At 40.8% G+C, this 15585-nt stretch overlaps 1 protein-coding gene across 2 annotated transcripts in view; it reads left to right on the top strand.

Moving 5' to 3' along the window:
• The first annotated feature begins 13585 nt into the window (after positions 1 to 13585).
• The window catches only part of KATNBL1 (katanin regulatory subunit B1 like 1), a 43235-nt gene continuing 41235 nt past the window's right edge, over positions 13586 to 15585 (top strand). The window contains exon 1 of one of the 2 annotated variants that reach the window (XM_081938102.1): positions 13586 to 14179. Coding sequence is in view for 1 of the 2 variants with exons in the window: in XM_081938101.1 (XP_081794227.1) it covers positions 14452 to 14572 (121 nt within the window). In the remaining variant the exon portion in view is untranslated. Of the gene's footprint in view, positions 14180 to 14436; positions 14573 to 15585 lie in introns of those variants that run through there. The other variant, XM_081938101.1, reaches the window with a different exon arrangement.

Genomic DNA, 15585 nt, shown 5'->3' with positions numbered 1-15585 from the left:
TTGGCCTCTGTTCTTTACTTCAGTTTTTTTTCTATAGCTGTTCAGATTTGTTTTATTTATAAATAAAGCAATGTTCTGTTACTGAAACTTTGAACCATTATGACCACTCATTTTATTTGTGATATGGAAATATCGCTGATATAATTTCATTTGCTAGCACAAATATAATATAATTGCATACATTTGGAAATCATCACCAAGTATCATTTCTAAGAAATATAAACATATGCTTTGAAAGTAAATATACAGTAATAAAACAGAAGTCTTTGATGACTTCTAATAAGCATTTAAAAATAATAATTCAATGTCATCCTGTTAATGTTTTTAGATACATTTAAGATACAAATCAATTTTAATCCATGAGAAATTGAGTTTCTGTCTTGAATAAACAATATATAAATACAAGAGTGGAGTAAAAATAAGGGAAAAGGGAAAAAAGAAATCAAGACCAGATGGCTGCTATTTGTAAGGATTTTATAGTAAATGAAGCCATCTTGTGGAAAACAGCAGAACAGCAAACAAAGCAAATGCATTGCATTGCATGTGTATTTAAACATAACGCAGTTTTAAGTACAAGAAAAAATCAGCTTCAAACTGCTTTACTCTCCATTTTTGCAAGAGAAGATGAAAAAAATTGCCATCCCATATTTACAAAACTTAATCAAAACTGTTGGAATTCTAACACATTAACAGTGCTAACCACAGGTAGGCTTATGAGCTAAAAACATTGGGGCCTTAAACTAACTGCAGCACTACAAAGCAAATAAATCAAAATTAGGTTGTAGCATGGGAAGAAGAATCCACATCTGACAGACACCTCATCCCTCATCCTGTCTCATATTCCCTTTTCCTGAGTTCTGAGGTGATTAGGTGTGGCTATTTTTCCAGGAAAAAGAGTACAGGTAGTAATTATTCTGACATCACCTGTTCCCGAAGGGGAAATGCTTATCTTCCTTAGATTCCGGATAGATCAGAAGCAAGGTGATTAGGCTGAAGCATTTTGGGAGTGCATGGTTCTAGATCCTCCACCCAACATGGGGGTAATCAAGAATTGAAGGTTTTTTATGTTAAGGAAAGTAACAGAGTAGGGTCTTCATTGAATAATTTAACTGCAATAAACAGGATAAGGCAGAGATCTATATTATAGAACCCACACTTTAACAGTCTAAGGCTAAGCAACCAAAGAGATCAGTGTTTCTCAACCTCTGTAATTTTTAGATGTGGACTTCAGTTCCCAGAATTCCCCAGGCCACATGTGGAATTCTGGGAGTTGAAGTTCACACATTTTAAAGTTCCTAAGATTGAGAAACACTGAGACAGATAGTCAGGAGATTGGAGCAGATGTAAAATTACTATGATTGAGCAGGTAACATTGACAAGGTTTTTTTTAACTCCCTTACTCAGCTGCTGCCAACTTACCTCCTGTTCTCCTAAAAAAAAAAAATTCATGCCCACATGTCTTTTCATTACGTACTTGTTTTGTGCATGGCTCCCAAATAAACACCCACTGGGGATATTTTACTCAGGGATTATGATGCATCCTAAATTTGGTTTTCTTAATATTATATTTTAATAGTTAACCTGAGATGACTTGTTAAAGAAGAACAGATTTTTTTAATTGATAGGTTGAGAGTTGAAAATTAATATTATGCTGATTAATATCACTAGGATCCGCATGTTAATTTGACTTTAATGAAGAGTCAGCATATTGCTCCCAAAAATCTGGGTCCTCATTTTACCCACCTCGGAAGGATGGAGAGCTGAATCAGCCTTGAGCCTGTGGAGAGTTGAACTGCCAAATTGCAGGCAGGCGGCAGTCAGCAGAAGCAGCTTGCAATATTGCATTCTAACCACTGCACCACCACGATGGCCAAAAATAATTGTTATTGTTTCAGCATGATATTATTTTCTATTTTAGCTTAAGTGTTACAAGAGTTGGGAGGAAGGGTGGCTTTTTTCTGATTTTTCTATAAAGTTCTGTTTCATTGTAATGTGAAAAACACATTCAAAATGAGACATGACTCCATCTTCTTATTGGCTCCACTCCTAGTAGTAACAGTCTGTTATCTTGATCTGGGTCCATCTGCCCATTTCAAAGGAGATATGATGGTGGCAGGTGTTTTACCACTGGCATCCATAGAGAATTAAGTTTTTAATGCAAAGCCAGAGAATGGGTCAGGAACAACACCAACCTAAATTCTATGTCTGGATTTTTGCATCACATCTGTAGATACGTTTTCCATATTTCCCTCTGTGGTTGGCATTGCTCCCAGTCCTCCTTGACCGTGGTTCATTATAAAGTTGTCCCTATATTAATAATGCCAAGCAATGAAGGATCACCATCAATAAAAATATAAACAGGTTTGTTTTATGAAAGAAGTGTGCCAAAATACTAATCCAAGTTATAGTAGCACCCTGTTATAGTATATTGTTTGTCATTGCTCTTCTTGTGGGATTTTTGGGGAGACTTTTCAGTCTAGCCTTGTAACCCTGGTGTTCCCTGGAGGGGCCCAATCAAAATAGGAATCACCCATCCCAGCTTGACTTCCAAAACAAAGCCTGAGAGAATATGATTGTGACATGATAATTGGTTAAGTGTAATTGTCATAAGGCAGTTTGCTACTTGAGGTGAATGAGAGATCATGTCAGGCCATTGCAAAATAGCCATCTATTTCAGCATTTGAATCTTAATGACTGCCAGTCTTTTGAGGTAGGCTAGATCAAGAAGCAAGCACAACAGAACTCCAGGAATACAGGTAGTCCTCGAGTTACAATCACAACTGAACAATTTTTCTTTCTAAGTGAGATATTTGTTAAGTGACTTTCACCTCATTTTATGACCTTTCTTGCCACATTTGTTAAGTGAGTTGCTGCATTTCTTAAGTTAGTAACATGGTTGTTAAGTGAATCTGGCTTTCCTATTGACTTTGCTTGTCTGAAGGACATAAAAGGTGGTCACAGGAAGCTGCAATTGTCATAAATATGAAACAGTTGCCAAGTGTCTGAATTTTGATCACATGACCACGGGGGTGCTGCAATGGTCTTAAGTCATAAGTCACTTTTTTCAGTGCTCTTGTAACTTTGTACATGAACTGCTGTAAGTCGAGGACTACTTGTACTGCTATATTGCTGTAGGATAGTGTTCTTCAAACTTGGCATGCTAGCTGGGGAATTCTGGGAAGTCTGTTTCATCTTAAAGTTGCCAAGTTTGAGAACTGCTCTTTAGAGTTTATTAACAGAATTATGAAGTTTATTGCTGCTTTTTAAAGTACAGGTGGTACTGAGACTTTTTTTTTTGATACTTTCTACTTTCCCACGGGCAGAGTAATTGATTCCACCACCCTCTTCTCAAGGTCACAGCTAAATTCCTCTACAATACCAAATTGACAGTCTCTTTCAGAGCACACATAACAGCCTGTAGAACAGGGGTGTCAAACTTGTGTCATCATCTGAGGTCACATGAGGTTTCACAACTTTTTCCTCTTCGCTAAATCTGGTGTGGGCATGGCCAGCACAAGATGCATCCGGTCTGCGGGCCGCAAGTTTGGCATCCCTGCTGAGGAGATAAGAGAGGTCTCTTCTCCGATATTCTATTGCTACTTGCTCACCTTTCTGCTATGGAAGCAAGTTCACTGTCCAATTAAAAAAAAGCACAAAAGTCACCAGAAATGTGCCACAGGAGCAGATCAAGACATGTATATGTGCAACGTCTCTTGGAACACATGATCTGGGCATATGCCTCTTCTCCTAATTGCATGATCAGGAGTCTCTTATTATGGTGTCATCTTGTGATGAATTGGGAGAATATTCATAGCACAGACAGCTCAGCCCAAGAAGCACAGATGTAAACAGGATACCAACTTGTGAAGGTGGAAATTGTTAGGGGATTCAATTGAGAATGGCTGGGAGAGTTACTGCCTCCTTCAGAGGGTGAGTGATAGAGCTAAATGTTGTTTTTTAGTACATCATGAATACTAGTGAAAATGAATGCATGTTTATGATTTCTCAAGAAACTTAGAAAAACGTTTTAAAACCGGACTTGTAACAGAGCATAAGATAAAAAGCATAAGATCAAATGAAAATAATATATCTCTTAGATGTATTGCGCATCATATTCACTGCATACAGTATTTGAAAACAAGAACAAAGCTTTGCATGTTCCGGCTATACATCACGTGACCATATTACTTGAATGACTAGCTTTACTGTACTTGTTTCTATCAAGAATATTTGAATAGTGGCGCACTGTAAAGAAATACAGGTCTCTTTTCTTCTGATAAAATGAAGGCAAATTCCGTTTTATACTATGAAGATTTTAGACTCTAAGGAATATCTAGGCTAAAAATACGGTTGCAGTCTGAACAGGATGAAGATATTTATAAATCATTACCTTTGGACTGAATTTTGCAACTGAAGTGCATTTACAAAATGATTTCAAACATTCAGCTGTTTTCAGCTATGTTGCATGTCACAGCAATAGAGGTGACATCTGCTTAACACGGTAGAAGAAAATGGGTTGGTGGAAATTCTGGTTTAAATTCAAACCGGCACCTTCCAATTTATCGTTTCGTTTTTATAAGCTCCGAGATACACACAGCCAGAAAACTAGGTATCATGCATGCAGTCTTTGTCATTTCATTGCTCCTTTGGCTTGGGAGAGAGAAATCCTGCTGGAAGCCTGATTTAAGACTTAATCCTGCCAGAAAGCTCTGTTACTCAGCCAATTATATTGCTGACATCTGCACAGAGTATTCATTCTATAGCTAGTAATGATACTTCTAAAGACTTTGTAGTTCAAAGGCAAATTGGATTGAATCAGCTGGCTACGAGATTCTTGAGAAGATTAGCTTTGAAGGACTGGATGCACTTTTGCCCCAAAACACTTTTAAACCGGGTTTTTGTTGTTGGGATTCTGTGATCAAAAGTAACTCTTCTACAGGGTGTGTGAAGGGAGGGGGGGGATTCATTTTAACAACAGCAGGTTGGAAAAAAGATAGTAATACTCTGATGGTATAGACTCTATTCCTGTGTGTGCACTAAGCCACAATGTATTACATTTCTTTGTGCAATTTTTTTTTGTCCTTTTGTAGGGACTCAGTCCAGTATGGTTTGTAAAGAGAAGATTAAGCTTCAGTGGTTATGTAAATGCAGCAAACTTTAATTTTTGCAATAAGTTACAGTGAAGATCTAGCCTTGTTTACAGTGCTGGTGGCTTAAGAATAACAATCAAAACAGTCAATGAGCCATTCAGAGTTTTCTTTTGTGGACTATATATATGTTTGTGTAATGATAAAGGTATAGTGCTGGAGAAACCCAAGTTCAAATCTATCTTCAGTTTATCAAGATAAACAAATAATAGAACAAGAAATGCTAAAGAGGAACAATTTATCCTTCCATTCCCCACCATCCAGTCAGATCTGAAGAAGCTTCTTGGATGAGAAGCAAAACATCTTCAAAGAAAAACCAGAAAGTCCAGTTGCCTCTTGAAAAAAAGCACTTTTGGTGCTCCACAGATATTATAGGTGGTGGTTATGTAAAAATAACATCCAAAATACTTGAAAGAAAGATATATAAAAATATTCATAAAACTTTTAAAATAAAATCTGAACATATTTTTATTAGGTATAATCCTAGAAAACTTAAATGAGAAATTTCACCATTTACCAAAATAGATGTTGACAGCAGCAAGGACATATTTGGCAAAACATTGAAAAAAAGATCCTTACTCATTATACCAGATTAGAAGATCAAAATTGAAAAATATGCAGCAATGTTATAATTGACCATATATATATCCAGTATATATTATTACTATTAAACATCAGGACAAATCTGGAACATGGTTGCTAGAAAAAAGTTATGAGAATCATATAAAAATCATGATGAAAGGTCCTTAAATAAATATTATCAATAATCTTCAATATTCAACACAAAGTATATTATAAATATATAGAAATAAATATTTAGGAAACAGAATGGTAGAATGTGTCAGTATAGTTTTCTCATGTTTTTATTTTTAGTTTTCCTTTCATTCATTCTATTACCGCTATCTAACATAAACTTCTTCCCCCTTGTATTTCACTATTCTAATAAAATATCTTTTAAAAAGTCTACATCCACTCATAGAGATTCACCGAGGAACTGTCACTCACTCAGCTCAATCTATTTCACCATATAGTTGTTGTGGAAACTAAAGGAGGCTATGCCACTTTGAGCTCCCGAAAGAAATGTAACATACAAATCTAACAAATACTTCTTGTATCAGTCTGCCATTACTAGCAAAACATAAAATGACAACATGACCCTATCAGGGCTTTTCGTAACTATGATCTATCAGGGAAGCATGGATTTTTCTTTTACAAAACATTGTTTGCATTTCTGAACATAAAAATTAAATCCTTTTAGTCTGCTGTTTCTTATCTAAGTAAGAAAATCACTGGCTAATTATTTGATTCTATTTCCTTACATCCCCAAAGTATTTAGCCCTTTTTGTTGCATCTTCAAATCACATTGTTCCTATTATGTCTATGGTACATTTCTTAACTACAAGTCTGGGTGAATGAAAACGTGGAAATATTATCCAAGCCACACCTAGCAAAATCAAACCTGTTGCATTCATTAGTACTCTTGAGCTCAACAAACAACTGCAAGCAGGAGTTGGGTAGAATCCAAGATAATGTTTCGTAATGGAAAGACTTCCAGATGATACTTTTACTTGTCGTCTTTGGTTTACAACTGTCCTGTTTTTCCTGCCCTATCCCTGAATATTTTTCTTATTATAAAACATGTGAAAAATTGAGTATGTAAGAGAAAAAAGGGGAGTTAATAATTTGAAAATGAAAATTTCTCTACAAGATGGAAATCAAATTATCTGTTACAGAACTACTCCCAAAGAGGCAACTAGACTTTCTTTGTTTTTCCTTAAAGAACTGAAGAAACTTCTTGGATGAGAAGTGAAACATCTTCAAGGAAAAATCTTGAAAAAGCACCTTTGGGATACCATGACATGGATAACTAAGAATCTCCAGAGACATGTTGAAGAGCTGATATCCTGGATAAAGCAATAACACCTAATAATGTTTATTTCTTGACGCCAGGGAGAAATGAATATTTTGTCAAATACCACTTAGAAAAGTAACAAAAATAAGAGAAATCAGTTGGAAAGCTATTTTTGTTTTATTGTACGTATGCAAATTTTCTGGAATGCCATATCTTTCTATCCCTCCCATCAGTTGTTCCCTATGGCCGGGATGGTGAACCTATGGCATGCGTGCCACAGGTTGCACGTGGAGCCATTTGTCAAGGCACACAAGGTGTTGCCCTATAAGCTGGCCAGTGTGCATGTGCGTGCTGTCCAGCTGACTTCAGCCTTTTTTTGAGGCCATTTTTCACCCTCCCCAGGCTCCAGAGGCTTTATAGGTCTCCCCCTCCCGGAGGCCCTCTGGAGGCTTCAGGAGCTTCCCTGAAGTCTCCAGAGTGCAAAAAACTGGTCGTACGGGCAAACCAGAACTTTAGCAACAGACTTCCGGTTTGCTTGTAGGGCTGGTTTAAGTCCTCCGGAGCCTTCTGGAGGCTTCCCTGAAGGCTCCAGAGGACGAAAAATGACCCTACAACTTCCAGTTTGTCCGTAGGGCCATTCTTCGTCCTCCGGAGCCTTCAGGGAAGCCTCTTGAAAGTCCCCAAAGGCTCTGGATGACTAAAACAGGCCCTACGAGCAAACCGGAAGTCTGTTCCCGAACTTCCGGTTTGCCCATAGGCCAGTTTTTTCCACTCCAGAGACTTCAGGGAAGCTCCTGAAGCCTCCGGAGAGCCTCCAGGGGGGTGGGGAGGCTGTTTTCGCCCTCCCCTGGCTCCTATAAAGCCTCTGGAGCCTGGGGAGGGTGAAAAAAGCATGCAAAAAATGGGGGGAGTGCTGGTCATGCGTGCATGTGCGCTGGGGTCGTGCATTGCATTATGGGTGTGGCATGCCTCGCATGACCCCCCCCTGCGCTACCCCCGCTTTTGGCACATGAACTAAAAAAGGTTCGCCATCACTGCCCTATGGCAAGTGTTGAGAGATAGAACTATTTTCACAAGTTGTCAACCCTTCAAGGAGGGCCAGAACAAAAGATAAATACCACAGGGATTCCAGGAACACTCCTTTGCTATCAATATGTGCTATCCACTTAGTGTTGACTCTTGGCAATCATACATATTTTCTCCAGAATGATCTTCCCCCATCCGGGCCCTTCATATCTTCCAAGGTTCACTCATCACTTTAACTGACTCCGTCTCCCTGGATGCTGGTTGTCATCTTTCTCTTTCCTTCCACTTTTACCATCTTTACTACAGTAGGTTATAATAGTAACTTGAAGTCCTCTCTAAGTGTTTCTCTGTCACCTCTCACAAACACAAAGTGTAATTCAGAGTTTTATTTGTACACTTGCTTCAACCTCTGGACCACATAATTGCTTCTCAAAGTCTTTCCTTATCCAGATATGAAGTTCCATATCAGCAATAGGCTTTTGATAGCAACAGTCCCCCTGAAGCATTATGTTAGAGAGAATGTTAGCAAAATGTGAAGAACATGTAATCAGATATTATACGGAACAATATCCATCAGTAAAAACCATTAATACTCTGGGATTGTTCAATTTGTTGCAGAACACCTATCTATATGAAAGTGGAGCAAGAAGGTGATTTCTTTCGTGAAGATATACAAAACAGGTGGTTCACATTCTGTCTCAGACTTGGCTCAAATTCAGTTAGCAATTCAGAGTTGAATGATTCGATCCTATTATAGTCTCCAGAGCTTCTTTGTCTCCTACTGGCAAACTAGAGATTATCAGATAAGCGAGGCTGTTGATATCATCTCTTTAGATAACTAATTTATATTAGATTTCAGAGCACAGCCTGATCTCAGCAGAAGCTGCGTTGTGTAATAGCCATGAGGTTTCATTTACTGGATTTTTATCTCCAAAGCGGTAAGCAAGGAAATCATGCTGGAAAACTAGGAAAACCAGTTGGTCTAGTAGTATTTTAGACTGATAATTAATGGAAGGAAATTAGCAAAGGGAAAATAAAGTGGATGTGGAAAATGAAAACAGGCTTGATGTTTGTGAGAAAAAGCAAAGCAAATGAAACCTGAGAGATGATGAAAATATAACTTATTTTGAAAGTATCAAGCAATTAATGCGATAATTTAATCTTACATTTAGTATCTTATTCCAAAAGGGAAGGTCACAATAGTGTTCACATTTCATGTTATTATAAAAAGATATGTTCTTGGTAAATGTTTTGGTTCCCTTTTATGATTTCCCTAATGAGGGGTACTCATTAGATATGCAAAAACTTGATAAAGCTAAGCTATAACATGGAGTTATTTGTATACTAGTGTAAACATCCGCATTATAAAACACTGTTAGAAAAAAAAAATCCAAATCAATTTGAGGAAATGTGATGAGTTACCAGTAAAGAGATCAACAAACAAACCAAATGATTGGAGGTGACACATAAAATGCAACATCTGAAAACAATTTTCAAATTGCTCTTTGCAATCAATGCACTGTCCAGAGTAAAACAGAAGCAAACAAAATTAGAAAATAAATGGGAATTCATCAGAATGTATTAGTAAAACAGATACAGAGATCAACCTGTAGTAAAACAGGTAGAATTTAACAGTGACAAAAACATATTACATCAAAGACAAAAAATGAAATATAGGCAGTCCTCAAGTTACAACAGTTTGTTTAATGACTGTTCGAAGTTGCAACGGCACTGAAAAGTGTCCTAAGACCATTTTTCACACTTATAACCATTACAGCATGCCATGGTCACATGATCAATATTTGGACGCTTGGCAATTGACTCATATTTATGATGGTTGCATGAGGGTCATGTGATCACCTTTTGCAACCTTCTGACCAGCAAAATCAATGGGGAGGACAGATACACTTAACAACCGTGCTACTAACTTAACAGACGCAGTGATTCACTTAACAACTGCGGCAAGTAAGATCATAAAATGGGGCAAATTCACTTAACAAATGTCTCACTTAGCAACAGAAATTTTGGCTCAGTCATAAGTCAAGGACTACCTCGAATTGGATATTTTTAGGAAGTATTTGTGAACCAAAGTATCATTTAGTTTTTAAAACATTTTTAACAAGTCTATTATCGCAGACTGTTGGAAAAAGTTTCATTATGCAAACAGTTCTGACTAAACAGACCAGTTCTACTTTACTACCCTGAGAACAAAATGTGAGGTCATATAGATTTGTCTGCTAAATAAAAGCATCCAGACTTCTGATGTAATTTTTAATTTTACGGCCAAATTTTGAAGTATGGTAACAAAAAAACACTACATTTTAGGATTGCTAACAATATAGGGGTATGGATGAAATTTGAACAACGCAAGGCAAGAGTGCATACCTGAGTTTCTTTTTTAACAAAAGACAAGAACCAAAATCAAATAATATTTAGAAAAAAATCAAAGAACATAAGACATTATTGTTGAGGCGTACCAGATAATTGAGAAAGCCAAATACTACAAAAAAAGTCAATATTTGCTTCATTGATTAAAGAAAGGCATCCAACTGTATATGTCATATCAAGATGTGGATTTTTTTTTAGAAAAATGGGGATTCCAAATGAGTTTATTATCCTTATGCAAAACATATACAGATCGAAAAGTCACAGTACAGATATAACATGGAGAAACATACTGGCTCCAGTTTGGAGGAAGACTGTATACTCTTATTGTGTTTGTGTGTGTGTGTGTGTGTGTATACATACATACATACATACATATACATATACATAGACACACATATATGCTAGTCTTGTTGCATTCAGGTCTTTTCCCGTGTTAAGATCGCCATCTTCAGGCTGGTGTTTTCGGCTTAAAGCATAGTCGGAGCTGCCGTCTTTCTATAAAAAACAGCGAGACAACAGCTCCGACCACGTTTAAGCCGAAAACGCCAGCCTAAAGATGGCGAGTGAGACCTCACCAAAATGTTGCCAAGGCAATCTCAATCTTACACAGGAAAAGACCTGAATACAACAAGACCAGCATACCTACACCCGTGAAAATCTACGAATACACACACACACATCGTGTTTCCCCGAAAATACGACATGTCCTGATAATAAGGCCATGCCACATTTTTCTGGTAGGCAAAAATATAAGCCCACCACCAAGTAAGCCCCCTGGACAACCCCCCACCTCGGCCAAGCAGAGCGCTGCTCACCAACCTAGCGGTATCCTGAAGTTGCCAAGCCGCGGGAACCGGGGGGAGGCAAAGGTGATTGTGTTGCTTGGCACCTTCGGGATACCGCTAGGTTGGTGAGCAGCTCTGTGCCCAGCTGAAGAGGGGAGGTGGCGGGCTGCTGCTCTCTTGCGAGTGGGCTCCCAAAGAGCCGGGCACAGCAGCCACCCGGCAAACCCCCTTTCCAGCAAGGCACAGCGCCATTCACTGACCTAGGGGTATCACCAAGGGGCATGAGAGCCTGTTTACCACCGCCCAGCTCCCGCGGCTTGGCGCCTTTGAAATGCCTCTAGGTCAGTGAATGGCGCTCTGCACAGTTGGAGAGGGGGGTTGCGCGAGGGTCTATTCCGCTCTCGCTCAAGCGCCTCCCAGCCTCACAATGCCCTGGCCCAGCTCTCCCTGCAGAGTTGGAGCTTGTTGTACGCTCTGGGAGTATGCTCTGCCGGTAGCCAACTCACAACCATAGAGCGTACACCCAGAAGTGGCCACTGCCGGAAGACTCAGTTTGGAAGCTGCCGAAAAAGCCATGCTGGGATGGCAGTGGCGGCAGTAGCAGAAGTGGTCTGGCTCTGCGGGGAGAGCTGGGCCAGGGCATCGTGAGGCTGGGAGGCGTGTGAGCAACAGTGGAACAGACGCTCGCCCAACCTCCCTTTCCAGCCGTGCAGAGCGACATTCACTGGCATTTCGAAGGCGCCAAACCGCGGGAGCCGGGCGGTGGTGAACAGGCGCTCACGCGGCTTGGCAATAGCCCCTAGGTCAGTGAATGGCGCTGTGCCGGGCTGGAAAGGGGATTTGCCAGGCGGCTACTCATGAGCGTGGTCGCCTCATGGCTGTTGTGTTGCGCTGCTGCGACAGCGCAACACAGCCGTTCGCCCCTGAGGCTATACCTGGCTCTTTGGGAGCCCGCTCGCAAGAGAGTAGCTGCCCGGCAACCGCAAAACAATAAACAATAAACTCTGCCTTGATAATAAGGCCCAAGCCATATTTTGTGGGTAAAAAAATAAGACCCTGTCTTATTTTTGGGGAAATGCGGTATACACGCCTGCGCTCCTTACCTGTCTTTAAAGTCTTCAGTGCTTCCGTGCACAGCGCGTACAGCATCTGCGCGACACTCCGCTGAGCAGCTGGAGGCTTGTGGAGGCGTCAATGGACAGTAAGACGCATGCATGTGCTGGGTGCATACGCTGCATGTGTCCATGTGGACGCCGCCAGCCCCTTTCCAACTGTACCAGTTGGAATGGGATCCGGAACCCACCACTGCACCAATTCTACACCAATGAAGGCCTCTCAGTCACATTGTTACATTCTACCTTCAGTATTGTAGTCTGTATATCCTTTGTCATTCAAATCCACTACGAGGGACAGTTGCTCTGTTTGTCAATTCTTGAAAGGATGAAAAAAACAGCACTCTGTAGCAGAATATCACATTTTAAAATAACCTCAATTAAAATTGTGGCGTAATTTTTTACATACCTTCAAAAGAAGTGATTTCTGCCCTGAAATCCTAATTCCTGATTCCCATAGATTGCAACCTTCAATCAAAGCCTTAGGAAGATTTCTTGTTGACACCCTAGAGTTTACTGGGTCTTAGTTTGGTGCTTTTTCTCACCTTCAACCAGAAAATCTCTGCTCTTACCACTGTCCCCAAGCAATTAACTCTCTCAATCTAGAACAGTGGTAGTCAACTACGCGCAACCCCCCTCTCCTCTTTTTTTTACAAAGTTTTTTTATTTTTTTCATTTTTATAACATATAATCACATGTATACTATTACATAACCAACATCATATTGTATTATTAAATGTTTACATCAATTCATCTTACCAACAACTCCCAAAAAAACAATTATTGGCTCTTCTGCTCTCTATACACCATATTTGTACCTTATCCATCACTTTCTTCTTCCTCTCTCCTCTTTTTAAAAACCAAAACTAAGTGGCAGTTTCCAGTCTCCACCTTGCTTACATCTTTCAGGTACCTCTTTCCCTTTCTTCAGGTGTTGTTCCTCTTTTCCTTTCACAAGTGCTTCCTCTCACATCTCCCAGCTGTCTCTCTCTCTTCCTCCTTTGTTTCAGGGAGGGCCTTATGAGAACCTGTTAAGCCAGCCTTGGCAGGTGTCTTCTCTCTCTCTCTCCATCCCCACCCCATTGGATTTTGGAGAGAGTATGAGCTCTCCTGCCACCCAAATTTGGGGTTCTGCATTGGCTGTCTGGAGGAATGTGGGGGAAGGATTTGCCAAAGTCCGGGAGTTACTCATCCACTCACTACGCTGAGCAAGTGCTGCAACGTGATACTATTAAAGAAAAAAAATGCAAAGTAGCTCAGTGAGAACACTGGGAACCTGCAAGGTCGGAAGGGAACGGTGAAGAGAAGCAACTTATTGGCAGCGACCTACAAAGGCTTTCGAACCAGTCTGACCGCAGGATTACCAAAACAGCCGAGGAGCCTCTTTTGGCTAGCCCAGCTATTCACTTCCAGTTCGTGCAATGCGACAGAGCGATATACCTGTGGACTAGAGAGCTACAGCGCGGAAATCAAGAGGCAAGCGCCTTCTCTACGGCTTTCTAAGCACCTGGAAGGAGGAGGAGAGGCGCAGAATAAAAGGGGTGGGTAAAGGCTCTTGCTACCCATTGTACTGCCAAAGGACGCCGCTAACCACAGGAGCCAGAAACAGCTTCGGCGCCCCGAGACCTGGCTGCGGTGCGAGAGCACGTCGGAGAAAGAGGTGGGGAGAGAAACGGCTGACAGTCCCGCCTGTCCGGACTCCTCTGTCCCAGCATGCAAAGCGCCGCAGTTTGAATGGCGCTGCTGTCTACGGCGAGTGGGCCGCAGTGTTAGGACGCCGCCGACGCCGCTTCTGCCAATTCCAGGGCTGGCATCGGAGTCTCGGGCAGCGACGGAACCCCTGGTGCGCTGGACCATGAGCGGCAGCAGGTGAGCGAAGGCCGTTGCCGGGCGCTTTTCTCGAAGGGGAGGCGGCCACGCCGCTGCTGCATCCCGCGCTCTCGGCTACGCAGGCCGGGCTCAGATTCTAAAGCGGGTTACGGGTTCGGGAATGGGGCGATGGCGCCCTTTTCTCTGCGTCCTCCGTTCTTCGCTCTTCCCGGGGTGGGGTGGGTTTTTATTTTATTTGTCCCCTGGGCGCCTTGTGAGGAAGAAGGCCCATCTTTTGCTGCCTCTGTTGGCAGGAGCCTTCCTGGGCGGGGATGAAGTTGGCTAGTTTCTACCTGTCTCTGAACCACCCCCTTAAGTGGTGCTTGTTGGGAAGCCTGCACCTGCCCCGGATTGCCCGAGGAAGGATTCCCCCCGGTAGCAATTCTCTCTCAGGTTTGGCTTTGAAATAGAGAAACGTCCTAATACTGTCAGTGTTGGCCTTTCCATTCGCATAGGTGCTAAGTCTGAAGAATGAAAAATGACTCCAATTATTCTAGTTTTTCTTTCAGCTACTTGGCTTTGTTTTCAGAAAAAGCATCTGGGCTTTGGATGCATAGAGTCTCTTAAAGCTGACTTTCTGCCACTTAACAAGAATGAACTTATTTACCTAAGTAGAATTAGCCTCTGAGTAAGCATGTTTAGGATTGCATTGATGTGACTTTTCAGATCCCGTGATCATTTATGAAATCAATTTTGCTACCTCTCTGTATTGCAAAATTCCACTCTGTCCAAAATCTCCCCCCAAAATCTCAAGCAGCTGTGGATCCTTGATGTTGAGAATTTAAATCTGGAAATATTGTTATTGAGTAGTAATATAGGTAGAAGATAAAAGCCCATAGCTTACTTTGGGTTATTTGAAGACATATCTGAACATGGGATTTGTCTGCTTAATAGTGAGAGCAAAGTGGAAATGCTACTGAAGATAAATTATAAGTCTTAAATGTTGCTAATCCCAGCAGCTCAAGGCCAATCAACAGGGCCAATTAAGTTTCTTGCATATATAAGTCATAAATAATGCCAGGTTGGTCTAGTCACAGTGGGTTAAGACATCAGGCTAGAAAGCTGGAGACTGAGTTCAAGTCCTACCTTAGCTATGAAAGTCAGAGACTTTGGGCCTCACAGAGAGTAATTGTTGTGGGGAAAATAGAACAATGTATTGGATATGTTTGCTTCCCTGGGTTATATGTAAAAATAATAAAGATGGGATACAAATAAAATAACCATACCTACAATAGTGATAGTATGACATAGTGCAGAATATGAATTATGCCTGTCTCCAGAATTCCCTCTTGGTCTCTAAAAGAGAGACCATGTGTCATAAAGAGAAAAAGGACCAAGAGGTAAAAATAACAAATAGAAATGCAAGAGGATATGCTTTTGGGAAAACAGCAATTAAATCATTTCTG

Source organism: Natrix helvetica (assembly GCF_964273705.1).
Source record: "Natrix helvetica genome assembly, chromosome: 1".
Lineage (NCBI taxonomy): Eukaryota > Metazoa > Chordata > Lepidosauria > Squamata > Natricidae > Natrix > Natrix helvetica.
Note: the sequence above shows the minus strand (reverse complement) of the source record. Positions and strands in the feature narration are given on the sequence as shown.